Genomic DNA, 24682 nt, shown 5'->3' on the forward strand with positions numbered 1-24682 from the left:
TGCTTGAAGAAGTCTGCCATTTCACCTTCTACCTCTTGTCCTCTTGCCTGTGTAGGGTTCCCACATGATAGCTATCTGCACCCGTCGGTTGTGTTGCTGTCTCGTCACGTGTCCTTCCCACTTCCACTTTACCCCTGCAGCTCGTTGCGCAATATCGTTTGAAGCTGTGATTTTCTGTACTCTATTGTTGGAAATCCTGTCCCAACGTTATACCTATTATTTTCCTCTGTCACTCTTTTACGTTTTTCCGTTGTATATCTGTCAGGGACCAAGTTTGGCTCCATATAATAGTACCTTACTTACTTACAAATGGCTTTTAAGGAACCCGAAGGTTCATTGCCGCCCTCACATAAGCCCGCCAGCGGTCCCTATCCTGTGCAAGATTAATCCAGTCTCTATCATCATACCCCACCTCCCTCAAATCCATTTTAATATTATCCTCCCATCTACGTCTCGGCCTCCCTAAAGGTCTTTTTCCCTCCAGTCTCCCAACTAACACTCTATATGCATTTCTGGATTCGCCCATACATGCTACATGCCCTGCCCATCTCAAACGTCTGGATTTAATGTTCCTAATTACGTCAGGTGAAGAATACAATGCGTGCAGTTCTGTGTTGTGTAACTTCCTCCATTCTCCTGTAACTTCATCCCGCTTAGCCCCAAATATTTTCCTAAGCACCTTATTCTCAAACACCCTGAACCTATGTTCCTCTCTCAGAGTGAGAGTCCAAGTTTCACAACCATACAGAAGAACCGGTAATATAACTGTTTTATAAATTCTAACTTTCAGATTTTTGGACAGCAGACTGGATGATAAGAGCTTCTCAACCGAATAATAACACGCATTTCCCATATTTATTCTGCGTTTAATTTCCTCCCGAGTGTCATTTATATTTGTTACTGTTGCTCCAAGATATTTGAATTTTTCCACCTCTTCGAAGGATAAATCTCCAATTTCTATATTTCCATTTCGTACAATATTCTGGTCACGAGACATTATCATATACTTTATCTTTTCGGCATTTACTTCCAAACCGATCGCTCTACTTGCTTCAAGTAAAATTTCCGTGTTTTCCCTAATCGTTTGTGTATTTTCTCCTAACATATTCACGTCATCCGCATAGACAAGAAGCTGATGTAACCCGTTCAATTCCAAACCCTACCTGTTATCCTGAACTTTCCTAATGGCATATTCTAGAGCGAAGTTAAAAAGTAAAGGTGATAGTGCATCTCCCTGCTTTAGCCCGCAGTGAATTGGAAAAGCATCTGATAGAAACTGACCTATACGGACTCTGCTGTATGTTTCACTGAGACACATTTTAATTAATCGAACTAATTTCTTGGGAATACCAAATTCAATAAGAATATCATATAATACTTCCCTCTTAACCGAATCATATGCCTTTTTGAAATCTATGAATAACTGATGTACTGTACCCTTATACTCCCATTTTTTCTCCATTATCTGTCGAATACAAAAAATCTGATCAATAGTCGATCTATTACGCCGAAAACCGCACTGATGGTCCCCAATAATTTCATCTACGTACGGAGTTAATCTTCTCAAAATAATATTGGACAAAATTTTGTACGACGTCAACAAAAGTGATATTCCTCGAAAGTTACCACAGTTGGTTTTGTCCCCCTTTTTAAAAATAGGTACAATTATGGACTCCTTCCATTGTTCTGGTACAATTTACTTTTCCCAAATACCAAGTACAAGTTTATAAATTTCGCTATACAATGCACTTCCACCCTCTTGTATTAATTCTGCTGGAATTTGATCGATACCTGGAGACTTGTACTTTTTCAGATTTTCTATCGCAATTTCGACTTCTGAAAGCGTGGGTTCGGGTATAAATGGCTCAGCAGTTTGTATTTCAATTTCGTCCCGATCATTTCTATTTGGCCTATGTACATTTAGTAGTTGCGCAAAATAGTTTTTCCATCTGTTTAGGATTGATGGAGAGTCTGCAAGCAAGTCACCATTCTCATCCTTGATCACGTTTACCCTTGGCTGATATCCGTTCTTAAATTCCTTTATACCCTTATATAAATCTCGAATGTTTTTATTCTTACTATTTGTTTCTACCTCATTCAGTTTTTCCTTCAAGTAGTACCAGGGAGAAAAAAGTTGAGTGCCTCGATTTGAAGCTTTCGGTTTAGGGATTTGTCCAGAAGTTTGAATTTGTGTGACCAAAAAGCCTTCCAAGCTTGGCCGATTCTTCTTTTCATTTTTTGTCACAAATTCTCAAAAACAATATTGCCTGGTTAATATACTTGTTTTACTTTAACAGGCTGAGAGAGATTTGCAAGAACTACTGAACAGAATAAATGAAGACAATGCTTCAATTCCAAACTCATCCTCCAAGTGGATTTGCAAGCAGTATTTTCGTCCTCAAGTGATGAAGCCTTTCTTCATCATTCACATCTTCAGTCTGATCCAAGTCTTGTGTGGAAGTAACCTCTTCATATTTTACACGGTTGACATTCTCTCTGGGCTGAAGACAGACGGCAGCTTGGACGTCAACTTGACTACCAACCTCACGTCAATTGTGAGGGTTGCGTTCATGGTGGTATCATGCGCCACGTTGGTGTATGTGGGGCGCAGGCCCATGTCCATCTCCTCAGGACTGGGATCGGGCATCGTCGCTGTGGTGCTCGGGACTCTAATTCACGTTCAGACCGTCCCAGCGTGGGTTATGATTGTGTGTGTACTCTTGTACGTAGCATTTAATACATACGGTTACTTCGTGCTGCCTACTATAATGGTGGGAGAAATCTTACCCTCTAAAGTTCGATGTGTTTTTGGAGGGTATATTTTTACTATGAATGATATGGCGATGTTTGGAGCAACCAAATTATTCCCATCTGTACACACTGCAATTGGATCTGCAGGACTCTTTTGGTTGTTTGGGGTATTTTCGCTATTTTGCTGCCTGTTTGTGTATCTTTTATTACCTGAAACTAAAGGTCGTTCTCTTGTGCAAATAGAGAGATATTTTTTGATGAATAACATTTTATGGTTGACGAGAAATAAAATTAAAAAATAAAAAATACCCCATGTATAAGTTGCTCAAGTGTAAGCGTGTAATGCAAACATTTTCGAATGTAAAAATAATTGTTCACTATTAAAATAAAGATAATGGTGGTGGAAAGAGATGTAACATCATGAGAAATAAAATGTCATATGTGCTGAGGAGAAAACGTAGCTGACAATTTTTAGCCACCGGTGAGGCGCTTGTCTGCCGATCTGAAGTTGCGCTCGGAAGTGGGTTCGATCCCCGCTTGGGCTGATTAACTGGTTGCGTTTTCTCGAAGTTTTTCCCAATCGTAAGGCGAATGCCAGGTAATCTATGGCGAATCCTCGTCCTCATCACGCAAAATACCATCTCGCTATCATCAATCCCATCGACGCTAAATAACCTAGTAGTTGTTACATAGACGGAGTTATAAGGGGTATGGGGGCACAAACTTGTCTGAACTCTTTTTCTTTTCTATTGACGTTAGAAAATATTGAATTCAAAAGATCTTTTTTGCTTTTCCTTAGGATTAAATTTCTGTGTTTAAAATGATGAATTTATGTCTTCAATCACGTGTCTAGACTATAATAGGCCTATTTATTTTTAATTTCTGATTGTATACTCACTTATAGCTTTTAAGGAACCCAGAGGTTCATTGCCGCCTTCACATAAGCCCGCCATCGGTCCCTATCCTGAGCAAGATTAATCCAGTCTCTATCATCATATCCCACCTCCCTAAAATCCATTCTAATATTGTCCTCCCATCTACGTCTCGGCCTCCCCAAAGGTCTTATTCCCTCCGGCCTCCCAACTAACACTCTATATGCATTTCTGGATTCGCCCATACGTGTTACATGTCCTGCCAATCTCAAACGTCTGGATTTAATGTTTCTAATTATGTCAGGTGAAGAATACAAAGCGTGCAGTTCTGCGTTGTGCAACTTTCTCCATTCTACTGTAACTTCATCCCTCTTAGCCCCAAATATTTTCCTAAGAACTTTATTCTCAAACACCCTTAATCTCTGTTCCTTTCTCAAATTGAGAGTCCAAGTTTCACAACTATACAGAACAACCGGTAGTATAATTGTTTTATAAATTATAACTTCCAGATTTTTTGACAGCAGACTACAGTAGATGACAAAAGCTTCCCAACCGAATAATAGCAGGCATTTCCCATATTTATTCTGCGTGTAATTTTCTTCTGAGTGTCATTTATATTTGTTACTGTTGCTCCAAGATATTTGAATTTTTCCACCTCAATTTCTGAATGTATAAGAATTTATATTCATATACATTCAGAAATTAAAAATAAATAGGCCTATTATAGTCTAGACACATGGGGTTCGATCGCAAGTGGTGACGGGATTTTTCTCGTTGCTAAACTTCCAGAACGGCCCCGAGGTTTATTCAGTCTCCTATAAAATTGAGTACCGGGTCTTTCCCGGGGGTAAAAGGCGGTCAGAGCATGATGCCGACCACACCACCTCATTCTAGTGCCGAGGTCATGGAAAGCATGGGGCTCTACCTCCATGCCCCAAGTGCCTTCATGGCGTGTGACGGGGATACCTTTACCTTCTATAAGAATTTATATACCTCATTTGAGGAATGGAAGCAGTGTAATGTTTCTTTTGTAACAGCCTGTATTCATGTATTAGAAGTCTGCAGATGAGGAGCATCGTTTCAAAACGTGTTATGTTCCCGAATTCTAATTTTACATGAAAGAATAAAAACGTTTTCCTCCTAAAGTGTTTTGAATATGTATAAAAACGAACTGCCATCGTGTTAATATAGACATTTATAACTAATACTGATAAAATTTGAAATGTGTTTTCTATGGCAATGTGGAGCAATTTGACTTTTAATTTGTTACTTAATACGTTTTGAAACAACACAAAAAATTTAATACGTTTTGATCCAACACCTTTTGTTTCTTACACAATGCTGTTTCATTTATTTATCTTTTTCACAGAGATGTCATTTATTATTTGTTATAAAGTATCAGAAATGATTATTCCAGATTAAATATTCTGTGTTCCGTATTTATCAACGAAATAGGCCTATCATAAATTATACTAGGGCACTAATGAAATTGAAGCTACATTGTTTTTTGAGTACCCTTTAGTCTAAAATGAATACACATAAGTAATATAATTATGAAAATACAGTCTTTCAAAACCTGATTATTCATGAAGATGTTGACCATGTTCGTTATTTTCAGTAAAAGATCCTGTATCATTGCTGAGGCAGAAACATAGAACCCCACGTCATCCATTTATTCCCAACTATCTTCAAATCTCACTTTCAGCAAAGTATTCACATCGTTCTTCTTAGCATCAGTAAGATTTGTGACACTGTTATTCTTCTTACTCCTCGTTTTATAATACGAGTGCCTACTTTGAAAGGATCATCATATCTAAATATGGGTTCCATTTTCAAAGTAACCTCTGATTTTCCATTTTTATAGATCCTTTTTAATGTAACCCTTTACATATCCTTGATTGCTTCCACCTTTTTGTACTGTGAAGCTAGAGATTTATAATCTCGAATTGTCCAATTTTCTCCTAGAGTTTTAACGGAACCCACTGTTTCATAAAAAAACCTATATTCATTAGGGGTAGGCTAATTATCTCGGCTTTCTTACTTATTTATTTTACTAGATTATTTTACGACGCTTTATCAACATCTTAGGTTATTTAGCATCTGAATGAGGTGAAGGTGATAATGCCGGTGAAAAGAAAAGAGCCCGGTGTCCAGCACCGAAAGTTACCCAGCATTTGCTCATATTGGGTTGAGGGAAAACCCTGGAAAAATCCTCAACCAGTAATTTGTCACGACCTGGCCGTTACTCCACAGGTGTGGACTCTGCTTTCTTGCGCAACGTTTTCTCTACGACTCCGAATGGCCCCGCACTGGAAAATACATTACAACTTCGGAAATATGTGGGGGTGCCTTGCTTTGGAGCCAGAAAGGAAGGACGTGTACTATGTGCATGTTTTTGTTCTGCCCGCTGCATCTGTCAAGAAAAGTCTTATGCAAGTAACATCCTGCTCAAAGCTGAGTGCTTCGAGAAATGACATTCCTCCTGATGCCACTTCATTTGCCCCTCTTCCAGACTGAGTCTCGTTCCATGTATACAATGTATGGAACTTTGTGGAAATGATGCACAGTGAATTGGAAAAGATTAGTTGTAGAAAGGTTCAGTTTTCCCCATTGTGTGTATATGGAAATGCATGTAGTTTAGAAGATAATATTATCTCAGAATGAGATATTTAATTCAGTTTACTGTAGTAACACAGCTGATGTATTTATCTTGTTTCCATTCCGCGATTTCTTTTTGTTTTTGTTCTCGGCATTTTCCTGATCCTCTTTTATCTTTCTCCAACTATTGCATACTTTTTGCACAAAAGTAGTAAGCAACCGTTATTCATTCATTACATCGTACACATCGCTGACAACTTAGAAAAAAATGCGGCATTTCGTTCAGGTCAACCAACGAAAGGAAAACGGTTGGGAATTTAATACGATTTCAACCGATCAGTTTCGCGAACATAACACGATTTGATCCGACGCATCAGAAAGCGCATACAAAAAACACAGAATATAATACGAAATGATCCAATTTTGTTATGATATATGATAGAAGATATGCTTATAAGTGCGAAATCGCATCAAACTAAATTTCGATGGAGGAGGGACTTAACACGTTTTGAAACGACACTCCTCAGATGTTCAGGCCACCACTTGGAGAAATATGAATAACATACCTCACAACAATGCAGTAAAAACAAAAGTGATCCCGGTATAATGTGTAAACTTAAAGACAAGATTAAATAAAATAATTAGAGTTTGCATTTCATAATTATGGTATCTTCAGGAAGGTAAACTTCATATAAAAGACTTTCTGTTAGCACTGTTACGTAGTTTTATTGAAGTAGGCCTATCCATGTGTTTCTGTACGAGAGAGAAAAAAAGGGAGTTTTTTTAAGTTATGCTCTATTATAATTTGTAGCAGACCTACTGTACAGTTCAAGTCCTATACAACTCGGTTCGAAACATCGCGGATGTGGATGTAACATTTTAAGAAACATTCTCTCGAAAATATTTATTTACTTTATTTATTTATTTTGCTAATGATTGTAACATAAAATATAATATATACAGAAAAAACTTTAGCTCGCCCCTGAAAGAGTAGAACTCGTGCTCAGGGGCGGATTCCTGAATTGAAATTAATAAGTATACAATACAATTTGTCTTATGTCTACTATGCAATTATAATATATTAATTTAAATTTACAATTTTTCAATTTTTATAAAATCCATATATAACTTTTTAAATTTAATACTAGAACTATTAGAATTGACAAGATTAGGATATTTAAATACATATTTGTTATATATTCTTGGGCCTAAATTACTGCTATGATTAAATACTGTAACAGTGTTGTATTTTGGTTCAAACAATCTTAAAGAATTCATACCTTTTGTTTAATAACTATGAGAATACAATTCAAAATTATTTAGATTTTTATGCATGAATTTTATTAATACGATATAATAAATTTGTCTTATGGTAAGTACATTAAAGTCTAAAAACAATTTTTGAGATGGAAAATCAATAGGTTTGTGAAGACATATTTTAATTATTTTCTTCTGTAATAAATAAAATAAAATATAGTAATAATATTCCGATATACTGTACCACGGTCAAGCTATGAGATAAATGATGTCCCCCGTAACCCCGTTATATGAGGATTCTACGGTTTTTCTTTGCCCCCCCCTCCCAAGGAAACGGTTCTCCCTCCGCCTATGGTTGTTGCAGTGTCGTTGAATAATCAACTAAAAAAATACTTGTGAAATTGAAACAAAAATGCCAGATATAATATTTATTGTTTAATTTATTATAGTGCGACCAAGTGTTCAGCAGTATCGGTGAAATACTGAACTAAACATCTTAAGTCGTTCTTGACAATCGCAGAGCACATATATCTAGAGACGGAACATATGCTACCATGTTCACGAAGTTGCCTGCGCATTAACCATACAATGTAATTGAATGAGAGATGTAAACGAACACAGGTTTCAGGTATCAAGACGAAGTAGGCCCTATAGTTAGTTGAAACACAGAATTTGCAAACTGTCCGGAGCATTCAAACCAGTCATTTTTAATTGGATGCTCTGTGAAGTCGTAGCGGGCTTCTCTCTTTCTCCGTAGCAATCCAGGTAGATACTACGGAGCAGATCGCAATGCGAAACAGTGGCGTATGGCAAACCAGTACAACGTAATGTTTACATTAATAGCATAGTGTACTACGAATAGGTAGATATAATGTATGCTATTATAGTTAAATAATTCTGGTATAGCTCGCGCAAGAAACCATTACCGAAAAGCAATGATGGGGTTGCTGTCTGTTTTGACGTGTGTATGTAGGCACGCCGAGGGGGAGAGGTGTGAGCCGATGGAAGTACTGTCTCTTCCAAGAAGATAAACAAATGAGGACATCGCTGTGGAAATAAAAAAAAACGTAGCAAGAAAAAAATTCGAAGCTAATTAAACGCGCAACATATATTTACGAATGAAATAATAATACCGTGCGATACAAGACACGTATTCACATGCAATGGAACAAACTGAAGTCGTAATGTAACTTTCACAACGCAAGACTGATTCTATCGCTGTCATTTCTCTTCCGACTGTACTCTTGAATATCATATAAGCTATCTCGTGACCTTTCCTCTCGCCCGCTCTTCCTTATCGCAGTGTTTGATTCGCATTCCTTCCGTCGGTAATCCGTACTTGCGAGACCTATATATTTGTCACATTTAATACACACTAAGTTCATGTGGGACATACAAATCATATTAAAGCTATAAATAAATAATAATGTACTTGTATAGAAATGAAAATTCACATATTAAAATTCCCTTGCTAATAACGTAATAACACAAATAACTTGAAAATATCACCACGGCATGGCACGTCCTCAGGTTGCGGATAGAGGAGACGGCCTCCAGATATGGAGGGTAGCTGTGAATATATTGAATAAGCAGTCGCAGACGGCAGATAAGGGGTGGTCCTCCAACTTGGGGGTTGGGCGAAGAGCTAACAATTCATCACTAAGAAACAGCTTGTTACGGAACCCAAAAATAATCCTCGAAATGGGACTGATTCTCTGGCACTAAAAACTAGCTAGATATAGAATAGACTTTGTGGGAGAACAGGAGGTTATGTTAGATGGGAATGGCACATTATAAATAGGAGATTACTTGTTGTGTTATGGGGAAGGAAACAATAATCACCCATTAGAAACAGGACTCTTTATTCATTGTATTCTTCACCTGGCATTATTAGGAACATTAAATCCAGACTTTGATTTGGGCAGGGCATGTAGCACGTATAGGCGAACACAGAAATGCATGTAGAATGTTAGTTGAGAGGCCGGAGGGAAAAATTCCTTTGGGGAGGCCGAGACGTAGATGGGAGGTGAAGGTGGGATATGAAAGCCATAAGTAAGTAAGCACCAATGAAACTACTTGTATAAAAAATCCATGAACAGGAATAACTCTTCCCAAACAGAAATAAATTTTGTTGGAGTGGGTGGTCTTTGAGGTGTATTACTTGTTGAAGTCCCGACTCTACATTGCATATACTACCACAGTCTAGTATATACAGTCACGAAGCTCAATACTTAGTAAATATGCATACATAGATAGTTGCTAACCACTAGGATTGCTACTATCCCTTCATTACAGACAATGCGAAATAGTACCTGCATAGGCTATTCTTCCTAGAACCCTCATAAACTCAAGCTTCGTGACTGTATACACTAGACCAGGCTTGCACAAGGTTTGCGCTCTCCGAGCCGGCTCACAGCTCATGAGCGGAATGCAGATATTAGCTGCTCTCTGTACAAGGGTGAACTGGAAGAAGGCGTGATCTCGTACAAAATATACACAAAAGGAAATGCAGTACTAGTAAGAGTGTTTATGAAATGAATTAAAGTTCAGTGTTTGCAAAACTATCTTGGACTATTATTAATTAATAAAGAAATATTTATTTTACAGAAGTAATAGAAATTCTATAGCTACTTAAATGTACAATATAATTTTGTTATATTTTTATCTATCAGTACATCAAAACGAGGTTTTATGCTGTTGGCAGCTGAAAGGAACAGTAGCCTACTGATCGTAATGAAACATCAGTTACAGATGTTCGATGTCTGCCTTTATTAAAGTTGATTGTAGAAAACAGTTGCTCACAAATATAAATGTTGAGCCAAACATAGCAATCATTTTCACAGCCAGCTTGTGTAGTCATGGATATTATTGCTAAGGTTTAGTCTTGTAAAACTCAACCAGACTAGTAGTATTATTCAAACGGTCTTAGCCCTTAAGTCACATTGAAGATCAATAAGTTCGAGCTGTAAATCGTTAAATGTTAAATGTTACGTTCCGTCTTTTAGATTTCTTCATACTGTACTGTAGCAGTAGGTAAGCAACGTGAAACAGTTACTGAGAATGGACACTGCACTCCACTAGATAACTGAGTGGTCGTTTCCCTCTCCTCTACCTATAGCAAGTCTATGTCATTCTGACGTATCTTCCTCTCCGTTTCGGCGAGCGGTAAACACAGCTCTCCCGCTCCGAAGGAGCGCGCGCACTCGTTGAGCGCTGTTTGTGCAGGTGTGCACTAGAATGTGATACTACTATAGATCGGGGGATCAACAGAGATGTGCAGACGGCTTTCATACACTGGTTCCGATCCCAGACGGCAGACTTCTACGACACAGGAGTACAAAAGTTGATTCCACGGTATGACAAATCTCTCATTTCTTGTGGGGGGAATATGTTGAAAAATAGCTGAACAATTGCTGATCTGTTCCAATAAATCTTTCAATGAAATTGTATTTTCTTTCTGCAAACGGCCCGACGGAAACTTACTTTCTCCACGGGACTCGTAAGTGTGCTCAAGTGGCCAAAATTTGTGTAAGCACTCGTTTTGACATTGTTGACATGGTGAAAAAAATAACTTTTTTTTTATCTGCCCCCCATGAGAATCTGTATTTGTAAGAAGTTTACTGCAGGCACAATATTATTATATATTATGAGCAAGCCTAGGGAGTTCAGTAGTTTATTTTTTTATTTCAGTAGGTTATTTTACGACGCTTTATCAACATCTTAGGTTATTTAGCGTCTGAATGAGATGAAGGTGATAATGCCGGTGAAATGAGTCCGGAGTCCAGCACCGAAAGTTACCCAGCATTTGCTCATCTTGGGTTGAGGGAAAACCCCGGAAAAAACCTCAACCAGGTAACTTGCCCCGACCGGGAATCGAACCCGGGCCACCTGGTTTCGCGGCCAGACGCGCTGACCGTTACTCCACAGGTGTGGACTTCAGCAGTTTAAACACAGGTTAATGATACACAAAGTATATATTGCTGGTTGTGTTTGTAAAGAAATTACCTCCGCCTAGTCCCGAAAAACTGCCCATTCGACTTCATACTAGTGATCGGTTGTCTGATAGTTGATAGCTAGCACAGGCGAGTACAAGTATACTGTGCACAATTACTATGCCGAAAATTTAACTGAAAAAAGAAGATAAATTAAAGGAACTTGTGGAAGTACATGGAAATAAGTACTTTTGTACAGATAACATTAATATCAAATGTAACGTGTGCCACACTGTAATAAGGGGCGAGAGTCCCAAATACATAGAACAGCATATCAAAACTCAGAGACATGAAGCTCATTTATAATTACTCATACGTAACGAGAAGGAAGCAAGCGCGTCTTCTGTTTGAAATTCTGATAGACACAATGATTTTTTCCTGAATTTGTATGAAATGATGGTGAGCTCCAACATTCCTTTTAACAAGTTGGAAAACCCCCACTTCAAGAATTTTATAGAGAAGTATACGGGTAGAATTTCCCCATCTGAAACAACTCTACGTAAAGGATATTTAATGTCATGTTACGAAAATGTTCTGTATAGCATTCGAGAAGAAATATCTGATAACATTTGGGTTTCTGTAGATGAAACCAGTGACAGCATGCATAGTAACAAACTTCCTTAACTCCATACATGCATAGGGCCTACTGATGTTACTTATTAATTACATTATCCGCAAGAAATCTGTGACAGGTGAATTCAGGAAAATATTCTTAATATAGGAGGCAAGGAATCAGAAATTCCTCAAATATTTACAGGTGCAGTAGATCCAAAATACAGTAGAAATGATGAAATAGAAACGGCATTTTACGTCACCTCAAGTTAAGAACACGCCATACTCTATACCAGGCATGTCAGAAATCAGACACTGAAAGTGCAGTGTATGTGCGCGGAACGCCGGTCTGTGCAGATTGCGTCATTCACGTGTTGCTCTTACCAGTTCTTAGCCGGAGGGATGTACAGTTGTCAAAAGAAAAAGTGGCCGCTCTCCAGAAGCAAAGTTCCCTTCGGGTATCTTCGCTACAGTTCGGAGACAGGCGATGTTACATGATGTTGTATCACGTTGCCTGATATCTACAGTTATAATTAAAGGATTGTTTGTGTTACTTGATAAGTAACGGTAGCGTTCTGACCTTTTACTCGTGAGGTCCTGCGTTCGAATACAACCCCGTGCTCTTTATGTTATTTTTTAGTTTTGTTTTTAAGAGAGAGATACAAAATATACATAATTGCTCCTTTCCCTTTTATGATTATTTTATTAATTAACATCAGGTTCATGATGCATTATGCCATGCCTTTATCGTTACTTATTATGACATTATGGCTGCAAATGGAAAGAAAAAAAAGATTTTATTCTCAACAGAAATATCTTTCGTGGCATAAGCAAAAGAAACTTACTGGCGTCTAACTTTGAACATTCAAACAATTAATTGTTCAAAAAACAAAAAAAAGCTACGATTCAATATATTTAATCTATCTTTCCCACATCTCGATCACATCTTGCATTCGATTATTTTTTACGACGCTTTATCAACATCTTGGTTATTTAGCGTCTGAATGACGTAAAGGTAATAATGCCGGTGAAATGAGTCCGGGGTCCAGCTCCGAAAGTTCTTGTAGTCAACTGTGCATAGAATCGACTAGAATCTTTTCAAATAAGTACTATTCTCAGCCACGACATTCCAAGCATCCTGGACATACATAAGCGTTCTGCCCATGGGCAGGTCTTTCACTGCAAACCCAGCATTCTCCAATCTTTTCTATTTTCTGCCTTCTTCTTAGTCTCCACACATGATACACATATCTTAATGTCGTCTATTATTTGATATCTTCTTCTGCCTCGAACTCTTCTCCCGTTCACCATTCCTTCCAGTGCATCCCTCAGTAGGCAGTTTCTTCTCAACCAGTGACCCAACCAATTCCTTTTTCTCTTTCTAATCAGTTTCACCATCATACTTTCTTCATCCACTTTTTCCAACACAACTTCATTTCTTATTCTGTATGTTCACTTCACACGTTCCATTTTTCTCCACATCCACATTTCAAATGCTTCTATATGTTTCTCTTCATTCCATCGCAATGTCCGTATTTTTTCCCCATACAGTGCCACACAAAACACTTCACTAATCTGTTCCTTAGTTCTTTTTCCAGAGGTCGCAGAAGATGCTTCTTTTTCTGTTAAAAGCTTCCTTTGCTCATGTTTGCAGTTTTTCTTGGGAAGGATAAATGCGTTAACTTCCCGTTGCTTTCCGCACACCACTGTCTCTTTCGAATCTTAATAGATTCTAGGGGGCCCAAGCGTGGCGGTGAAGAGAGTGGATTTGACTAATTGGGCCTTCCGGACTTCACCGAAATTCACCGCAAGGGTTAAATATTAGTTCTATCAGGATTTTTAACCGATTAGGTACCGGGAAATCCCAATTAGCCTTTGTCCCCCGCATCCTGTACGAACTTCTACAAATCATCAGAAAATCTTGGAGGGGAATTGGGCCAATTTCTCCGCAAATGTTTCTTTACTTGTGCCCTCGTAGTTCAGTCGGAAGGACATCGGAATTTTGATGTAAACGTTTCAGGTTCAATTCCTCGTCACTCCTTTTCATTTTATTTTGTTTGAAGATAATATAATGTAATAATGTAAAAAGAAAAAACTAACACCAGTATTATCCACCTGTATTGTTCCAAACCTAATATTAAATTTATGTTATTTATGTCGCTAAAGAACGATAACAGAATATAAATGATAACTTGAATATTATTTATATCGCTAACAACGATAACAGAATATAAATAACGATAACATAATACAAATGATAAATATCGGTTTAATTAATATAAGATATTATATAACATATAACTAATTATTTAAATGAAATTACCTATTTTACAAAGACAAATGCTTATTTATATTACAATAATTTCTTATATAAATTCAGAGTATTTATATCGAGAAAGAACGGTAACAGAATACAAATTATAATTTGAATATTATTTATATCGCTAAAGAATTATTAAAAAAAATGAAAACTCGAATAAGGCTCGAACTCCCAATCTTTCAATCATTAAGCGAGCACTCTATCGCTGGTCTACGAGACACACATGAAATAGTTCCATAGTTCCGGAACTGCTTCTACAAGGACATGCATCGTGTAGCATCGCCGTGACCCGAAGTGGACTTAGAAAATTTTCGCTGTTCACGAGTGCGGCCACTTTTTTTTTGACAACTGTACAAGAATCTATTCTGCGCGTCTAGTGTTCAATTAAATTGACATTTGGACATTATAAAAACACTTAGCAGAAGGAAAAAACACAATTGTTGTCAGTGTCTATATTTGACAATAATTGTAACACAAGAAACAATAGACTTACTCAGTTACAAGTCACAAAGCAGTCGTTTGTAAAGAACCATTTATTTACATGATTTGTATACAGTTTTTGAAGAAAATATAAATACTGCAGTAATTTCGAAACAACAAAAAAAGAACACAATATTTCATTTTACGTAGTAGGTACTGATTATTTCAAAGTAATACTTTTTCATTATTCCTCAAGCATTATTGGGACCATTGGTGCACAAATATTAAAGAAAATATTTTACTCCCAATTACATGCAATAGGACATTGTGAGGCTTTTACACTGGAATCATTTCCTTGCTTATATTAATATAAATTCACATTATTATTAATAAATTGGATAAATTAAGCTTGAATTTAAATTTATATATTATTTGGAAAACATTGAGAGCAAGTATCAGCAAGTTGGGAGCGTTACTGAATTCAGTTAAAAGAGTAGTTCACAAGCTGTGAAGCGAGGACATTTTCTTTACGTCAGGTTTAAAGATTTATTAACGTAAGTATATTAAGATAATATAGTAAAGTGAGATGGAAAATTCGCCATTTTGCATTATTTTTCCAGAAAATTTTTCCGCCTTACAAATAGTTGCTTTCTTCCTTCCCTTACAACCTCAAGACCCTCACATGTATTCCTCACTCAATATTCTCATCACTTATCAGCCTATCAAATAAAAGTTGTAAGTCGTTTGACCATTGATGGCTGTGTTAGTACAGACTCCAAAACAACATCATTGTCATGTTTGTCTTGCCATGAGAGTACTATTTAAGAAATAAGAGCTGGCGAATATCATATTTTGAGAACTTTACTAATCTGATTTAAATTCTCACATCACTATTAGGTCCACATGATATGATGAAAGCCTTTCATTTAAAAATAATTACTGTTGGCTGAGGAAAACATCATAACAGTTACGTTATATATATGATTAGTGATTTCTCTTCTTCGTTATATCTGTGGACTCCTCACTTTATTTTTCATAACGCATTCACAATCACAGCTCAATGAGCACACCCGTACTGATCTGTGTTACTGAAACCAAAGCTGTTATGCTATTGCAGATAATGTACAGCCCTGTCGCGTTCCCCTCCAAGCCGATTCACTTCCTCCAGGTAGGGGAATAGGAACTGCACATCGCACAGAGACAAGTGCACAATGTGCAGGGTTTTGACATGCCTACTCTATACATAAACTTCCACCACCATGAACCATTTACTTAGCGGAATTAATTGTTAATTGCCCTTTAACAGGCTTTATTTTGGGCTAAAATATAACTTATCAAACACAACACAGTGTAATATTTATTGATCCTCTCTGTGATAGGAACTTTAAAACAAAACGAAGAACACACAAATAATATGATTTATACTCATGAAATCAGGACCTCATATCAAATTAACAAACTGCATTCAGTACTGTATATCTAATATGAATTCTGTTACACGTTAAGTAAGAGCTAAAATCCAGGATTCGGTAATGGTTACCGACTATCTAGGTTTTGGGTAACTCACTGTTACACACAAATTTATAACGTTACGTTTTTGAAGTAGGGCTCGTAACATGATCGCACAAGCCAGTTCAAAGTAATTAGACTACAATAACACTCCGAAATGAATTACTACTAACTGGTTATTTAATAATTGTTTTGAGAATAAGAAAAAAGTTAAAAACTGTTGTAGAATGTTAATGTTATGTTTTATTTAACGACGCTTGCAACTGCAGAGGTTATATCAGCGTTGCCGGATGTGCCGGAATTTTGTCCCGCAGGAGTTCTTTTACATGCCAGTAAATCTACTGACATGAGCCTGTCGCATTTAAGCACACTTAAATGCCATCGACCTAGCCCGGGATCGAACCCGCAACCTTGGGCATAGAAGGCCAGCGCTATACCAACTTGCCAACCAAGTCGACACTGTTGTAGATAATGATGGATAGACTAGCGTAATACTAGAGACGATTTGTTGGAGTCCGATAGTAACACTAAATCCAACAAAGTAGATAACTGTGATATACCTCTCTTCCGATGTTGCCATGTCACTTCATATACAACGAAAGGAGTTCTTCATGAAACAATTTTAAGTGGTAAAAGGAAACACTTTTCGCTTGATATATTAAAACAGTATGTAGTTATTCAACGTCATCAATTGTAAAGAAATGGTATTATTGAATTGATGTTACTGTTTATTCATGCTTAACGTTCCTCCCCCTCATGTGATAGCTATTAGCCCTGATCATATATAACACATTGATCAACCTAATGCACTTTGAAGACAACATTTATCAATTTCACTATGCTGTCATCTAGATACTGTGAAAGAAGTTACATCACAACCTTGATGAAATTCAATTGAGTAATAATTACGAAAGATGGACCTACAGATGGAAAATTAAAATAAATCCTCTTAAAAGCTCTGCAATTATTTTTCAAAAGCGACAAGCCCAACCCAGGACCCGACTCAAATTATTCAATACATACATCAACTGGACTCCAAAAATCAGATATCTGGGAATAACTATGGCTAAAACATTAATCTGGAACCAACATGTCACTCAAATAACAGGAAATGCCGTGGGTAGATTTCTTCAATTATATCCACTATTCAAAACACCAGCATTAAAACATAAAAGTAAATTGCATGTCTACAAGGTCTTAATTCGTAGTATGATTGATAACATACGCAGCGCCAGCTTGGGCATATGCTAGCAAATCCGTTATGAACAGGATACAAGTTATCCAAAACAAAATACTGAGAACCATTCACGGCAGTGGATGGGGAACAAGTACACGACAACTTCACGATGACCTCCAAATAGAATATCTTCACGAATATATACAAAAAATCACACGAACTCTATCACAAGGCAGCACTCAATAACAACAAACTAATAAATTCTCTTGGCAGATATGACATAAACAGAAAATAGAAACATCGACGACCAAAACAACTACTCTCATAAATTCAATTCAACAAATGACATCCACAAGATTTATATTATACTAATCCAGAGCCACCTACCAAGCTGAAACAAATTTATATTCAGTCGGACGCTTTCGTTTCGGCTGAATTTATCTACCAAGCGGTTATAAAAAAATAATAATATACCCTATCATCGAAGAGGAAGGGTTGACAATCAACCGAAACTCTATCCAATAACAAGATAGACGACTTGTGTTCAAAGGAGTAATAGCTTGCAGCAGTAGGCTACTTCCATCTAGTGGTCATTACCAGAAAATTTTTGACACTGAAGATCCTAGTGGCTGTTCTCTTTTATTTTTTGCCATTTCATAACATGGGAATGGCCAATCTAATGTGCAGAGTGAAGCGTAAGCAATTTCATTAATTTCAGGGAGTTATTCTTTGAGATAGTTCAAACAAAAACGTTTAATACAATTTTGCTCGTTTTTGCTTCTTTTCCGGAAAAAAAAAAATGTTTTACGTGAAACATTTCAAAGTCTGTTTTGGGAAAGCTATTAATTAAATTCTCAATATGCTCAGTCAATTTAAGAGAACACTGTATTACCATAATAAATGCGTGAAATAATTTTAGTTTTTCCCTTTAAATGTGCAGAAATTTGATTGGGTACCTAACAACCCCAAATACATTCGTCTCTTTTATACCAGACAGATCATTTTCTCTCACATTTTTACAGGCAGCAAGCGCATGACCCAGTGGTACCACTATTGTTTTGCACAACGCGTGAATGTTGAGTTATCAATAGTACTTACTGTACTATTGACTACTATATCTATTTTACGAAAGCACTTCACTATGATCCAGGGAAATCTACCTGCACAAGGTATACCAAAAATATGAACAAACCAAATCTAATCTGTCACTAAACGCTTTTCTTGTCAGGTATTGGCAGCATTGCGACACTGATTTCAAGAGCTCTCTACTGAATATATTCAGATGTATACGGTAAATGAGCTATAAATGAGCGAGAAGTTTATTATATGCAATTGTTTTTTTAATAGGTTATTTTACGACGCTGTATCAACATCTTAGGTTATTTAGCGTCTGAATGATATGAAGGTGATAATGTCGGTGAAATGAGTCAGGGGTCCAGCACCGAAAGTTACCCAGCAAATGCAATTGTTGAAACGTGGTGTATTTAAACGTGATATATTATTAATTTGTGTCGTGTACACTTCTGAAGTTATTCCATCCCTCAGTTTCGTTTGATCAGTTAAGAAATTCAGCTCAAATCAGTTTTGGTGCGTAGCGAGATCGAAGATTCATAAAATTAAGATTCAGTAGTGACTGTTACTACACTACAATATACTATACATGTCATCATATTTTAATAACCTGTAAATGAAAGAAAACAATCTTCTTTAACGGTACGCTGAGATTTGTAAGGTTAGAGGGGGTTTAATGAAGTATTGTTTTTTCTATAGCACGCGACACGAAGGTTTTTTGACCAAAAACGTAGAAAAATGCTCTAATTTTCAGAGGAAGGGTAGTTTTGAATGTGAGGAATTCAGGACGTCAGTTGATTTGAAAACAAATTAGAAAATCATTAAAAATCGAAGTGAATTGATCGGTGTAGGAAACTTAAATATTATTTAACACATGAAATAAACAGGTTGCTGGAACATATTTTGGTCAATGTAGAGTATCCACGGCCCACTGAACGAATATTGGTTAAACGAGCGTTGAGTGACTTCCGCCGATTTTGGAATAGACACCGACGCACTTAGGTTAGGTTAGGTTAGTTTAGGCTTTTATTATCCAGTCAAGATGAAGGTGAAAGCGATTGAGTGTGATTTTTTGTTTTCTATGTTGGCAGTTCAAGTGCGTCGGTGTCTATTCCAAAATTGGCGGAAGTCGCTCAACGCTCGTTTCACCCGAATATTTCACTCTTTTATCACTGCTAATGTTGCGCTATAAACCAATTTTCGCAAATCTAATGTAAAAGACTGCCTACACAAGCAACAAGTTATAGGCCTACTAAATGTTTAGGATTAGTGTAAAACTGGCCTATGTCTCCTATAGTGGGCGGGACATAAGTAACATTCACCGAACATTTAAAAACGAACGCGAAACGCATTTCACTTCACTTTGTATATGCATGGCATATAAAAAACCTAAACTAACCTAACCTGTCACATTTTTGTATATACAAGACTTATGTAAGGTATAAACTAACTTAACCTAACTAACCCGTCACAGATTCCCGCACCGCAGAACTTAGAAAAATGCAACTTGGAAGTTTTAATGTCGTGTGCTATAGAAAAGCCGAAAGGTTAGCTAAATGAAAGGCCGAGATATGTGACAGAGATTATAGCATTATTTCATACATATACTAAGTGGTATCAGCGTATTCAAACTTCACCGAAAAAAGGAAGAACCATGTTCTTTTCCTTCAAAATCTATGAATTAGTACGTCAGTTGATCGTCTTTATGAATAAATTATAAGTTACACTTCCATTGCCTTGGCCGTAAGTAAGGAACCAAATTAACATATATCACTTTTGCTCTAAAGTAATCAGCACCATAGCCTTCGCAAGTGTACAGTGCATGCCATTAATTACAATATCGAGAAGAAATACTAAGTTTTCATTATTTTGGTCCATGGTGAAATACATTTTACACAGTTTTTATTGTATTTTTCATCGAAAGGAAATATCGCCCTTTAAGAAAATAATTGTATTTTACTTACAGATTTATAGTACTATTTTCGATCCAGGGAAAAATACTGGTCCTTAAAGCAAAAAAAGGATCTAATATTTCTTCGGACTGTAGGCCTACAGTTTAATCTATGCACTATAAAGTTAAATGAAATTTAGGTTCTATATTTATTACCTACACACTCATTTTGAACTTTATTCAACCTAAGCAAAAGAGAACAAGAAGAAAAAGTAAATCAAATGCGGCGTTCACATCTTACCTTCATGCCAAATGCTTCCCGAAATTTCCATCACACGGACTCTCTTCGCTTTTACAAATAAACACATTACAGTCTTTCAAAGCTTTCATGATATGCCAGAACATACAAGAGGAACAAACATTTACATGTATGCGAACCCGCACCACATTTTTCTATTGTTTTAACCGCATGGAATGCACGTTTTAGGGAACACTGCACACCGATACTCGCAGAGTCTACAGCAGCCGCGGCGAAAATGCGACTCACGAGCACATTGTGGCTCGCAGTGCTTTTCTCTCGCTTCCTACCTACAACCCCCACCCTCTCACTCACTGGAGTCAAACTCCGTTCCATTTGTATTTGTCTCTGACCTGCGAGTGGCGTATCGTCGCAATATCTCTCTCGAAACCATGTATCTCTATAAAAAACGAAAATTTCAAGTAGGATGGGAGGATGCATTCTTTTGCTTACAATATGATGAAAATATTAAGTGTACAGTAAGTCTTATGATTTGTTCACAAATATTACTAGGAAAACGGTTGTATAACATAAAACGGCATTATAAGTTACTACATGTTACTGATGAAACATTAAAAGGTTAAGTGTTATTATTATTATTATTATTATTATTATTATTATTATTATTATTATTATTATTATTATTATCATTATTATTATTATTATCATCATTATCATCTCTGTACGTCGATTCTTTTACAGCAGATGTACGAATAATGCGGTTAGATTTTCAATTTAAACTCACAGATTTACAATGTGACGTTAAATGAAAGCTAGATGTAAGGACTTGACTTTTCAAATCTTTGGAAAAAAATAAATATTTGAAGCTTCATTCTTTCGCTTGCTCTGTTGAAGCCATGTTCGCTGTAACTTACGTTTGTGAAAAATTATTTTCGACAATGAAAATAGTAAAAATCAAATTTAGATCACGACTGACAGACAAATACCTTCGTGATCAACTACGACTGGCAGTAAGTGACATAATTCCTGATTTTGAAACTTTGTCGCAGAGACATTCTGAAGACAGTTAATTTTAGGTTGTGATAATGTGTCCTATGTTTTCTTGTTCATTTCTTTCTTCGTTACACGTCCTAAACATTATCCCCTTCAGTTGTCCGTCTCCCTCCATAGGTGCTATGCACGTTGCAGCTTACATAGTGGCTCGGCGCACCATGGCCTTTTCGCCACGGCTGGTCTACTGTAAGCACATCGATACTGATTACTACAGACGCTTCTGGCTATTCTATGAGTATATATATTGAACTCATGTACCTCTATCTCTCGGTTTTCGGTGGTACTTTTTTGAAAGGGAAACATTTCATAGCAGAAGCATGCGGTGCTTCGATCATATCTTGTATAATTATCCCCATTTCGAACTACTTGTTTGTAATTCTATAAATACCTAATTTAACATTGCACTGAGTACTTATCTTTTATTAATGAATTACAATGAATTATAAACGTTTCTGCGAGAGAATCATAGTGATTTTCTAAGGACTGAAGGAAATATGCAGGATGTATGACATAAATTTCAGAGTATAATTTTCGAGACATTAATAAAATGTGTAGACCTACCTTGTAAAGTAATTAAGAAAAATCCGGAACCAGAATATTACACTAATTATATTCGCCACTTAAGGAAAAAGGCAATGCGCGCATATCGGTAGGCTACTAAACGTAAGCGAAGCCATTAGCATTGGGATAAATATGTCGAATTAATTAAGAAACTAGAATGTAAAAAAAAAAAGGATAGCTCAGGAAAAAATTCTTAAACAAATATTTTAAAAGAAGATGAAAGTAATAATTGGGGACAGTTTTATAAATATGTACGCATAGAAAAAGAAAAAAAATATGAGAGAGTAGTGCTTTTACGAAATCAAAACGGAGAAAGTATAAAGGCTGGTCCATAATAAACAGAAACGACAACTAGAACGAGAACAGAAATATTGTTAAAATCAATGTATTTAAATGTGAGCATTCACAATTAACGAGAAGCTTGCCGAAACCCGGAAACGGGAACGTGAAAGTTAAATTAATTGTGAATGCTCACATTTAAATACATTTATTTCAACAATGTTTCCGTTCTCGTTCTCGTTGTCGTTTCCGTTCCCGGTTTATTGTGGACCAGCTTTAAATGATGACAAGAAAAAGTCAACTTATTAAATTCTTATTATTTCATTTCGGTTGTAAAAGCAGTCTCTAGCAGTTAGAACACGACAAATATAATCCGATATCAGATGCTCCATGATTTTACATACAACGGCTGTAAGGCTAATTTGTCTGTAGCTTACGACATCTACTTTATTTTCACTTTTATGTATGAGTAGCCTACCACTATAGCTGTTTTCATGTCACATGGAATAGCTGCATTATTTATGTAAACATGAAATATACGCATTAAGTATGGAATTATGGTCTCGGAACATAATTTAAGAATTTCTATAGCAATACTATCTGGTTTTTTAAAATTTCATTATACTCTCTCTAAGCCTTTTGGAAATTATTACAAAAGTCACTTCACATTCAACCTCTGTGACACAACCACCCGTGTTTGAAGAACTGTTATTATTATTATTATTATTATTATTATTATTATTATTATTATTATTATTATTATTATATTACTTACTGGCTTTAAAGGAACCCGGAGGTTCATTGCCGCCCTCACATAAGCCCGCCATTGGACCCTATCCTGAGCAAGATTAATCCAGTCTCTATCTTCATATCCCACCTTCCTCAAATCTATTTTTATATTATCCTCCCATCTACGTCTCGGCCTCCCCAAAGGTCTTTTTCCTTCCGGCCTTCCAACTAACGCTCTATTTCTGGATTTGTCCATACGTGCTACATGCCCTATCCATCTCAAACGTCTGGATTTAATGTTCCTAATTATGTCAGGTGAAGAATACAATGAGTGCAGTTCTGCGTTGTATAGCTTTCTCCATTCTCCTCTAACTTTATCCCTCTTAGTCCCAAATATTTTCCTAAGCAACTTATTCTCAAACACCCTTAACCTATGTTCCTCTCTCAAAGTGAACAAGTGAGAGTCCAAGTTTCACAACCATAAAGAACAACCGGTAATATAACTGTTTTATAAATTCTAACTTTCAGATTTTTTGACAGCAGACTGGATGATAAAAGCTTCTGAACCGAATAATAACAGGAATTTTCCATATTTATTCTGTGTTTAATTTCCTCCCGAGTATCATTTATATTTGTTGCTGTTGCTCCCAGGTATTTGAATTTTTCCACCCCTTCAAAGAATAAATTTCCAATTTTTATATTTCCATTTCGTACAATATTCTGGTCACGAGACATAATCATATAATTTGCCTATTATTATTATTATTATTATTATTATTATTATTATTATTATTATTATTATTATTATTATTATTATTATTATTTATCCTGAAAGAACTCGCAACCAAACCAATATTAAAATTTTTAAACAGTCAAAGGAAAAACTGGGAGAATCATGTCAGAAGGATGGATAGAACACGCATCCCGAAACAAATCCTGCTGTACACTCCTCGTGGAAGAAGATTCTTTGGTCGCCTGGCTAAGAGATGGACTGATGTGAGACCGTAACAGACCACCTGGTCTAATACATGTTTTGGATGATGTTTTGATGATGATGATGGTGATTATTATTATTATTATTATTACATAAAATACACTAGGTATCCTTGTATTCCTTCTCCAATCAATCAATCAATCAATCAATCAATCAATCAATCAATCAATCAATCAATCAATCAACACTGTATCTGTCTGAGTGTGTTTTTGTGTCTATCTGAGATTTATTAATGAATAGGCTTCGTATTCCAGCTACCTTTAAACTGGAATGAAGTTTCCCCATTCGAAGTATATGTGACGTTACAGCACAGGTATAAGTACAAAATAGTTACTCATCCTCTGCCCTCTTTCTCTAGAAAGTCAAAACCGGGACGCAATTATAGTGAGTAGTCTTA

At 36.4% G+C, this 24682-nt stretch overlaps 2 protein-coding genes across 4 annotated transcripts in view; one reads left to right on the forward strand and one right to left on the reverse strand.

Annotated features, from left to right (window-relative positions):
• The window catches only part of LOC138715659 (facilitated trehalose transporter Tret1-like), a 42749-nt gene extending 39315 nt beyond the window's left edge, over positions 1–3434 (forward strand). For both annotated transcript variants that reach the window (XM_069848728.1, XM_069848729.1), the window contains exon 6: positions 2298–3434. In XM_069848728.1, coding sequence (XP_069704829.1) covers positions 2298–3053 — 756 coding nt within the window. In that variant the 3' untranslated portion in view covers positions 3054–3434. The remainder of the gene's footprint in view (positions 1–2297) is intronic.
• LOC138715231 (facilitated trehalose transporter Tret1-like) overlaps positions 1–20938 on the reverse strand; it is a 453955-nt gene extending 433017 nt beyond the window's left edge. Inside the window, exon 1 of one of the 2 annotated variants that reach the window (XM_069847929.1) lies at positions 20712–20938. In XM_069847929.1, the coding sequence (XP_069704030.1) occupies positions 20712–20778 (67 nt within the window). In that variant the 5' untranslated portion in view covers positions 20779–20938. The remainder of the gene's footprint in view (positions 1–20711) is intronic. The other variant, XM_069847932.1, reaches the window with a different exon arrangement.
• Between the last annotated feature and the right edge of the window lie 3744 nt (positions 20939–24682).

Source organism: Periplaneta americana, chromosome 15 (assembly GCF_040183065.1).
Source record: "Periplaneta americana isolate PAMFEO1 chromosome 15, P.americana_PAMFEO1_priV1, whole genome shotgun sequence".
NCBI lineage: Eukaryota > Metazoa > Arthropoda > Insecta > Blattodea > Blattidae > Periplaneta > Periplaneta americana.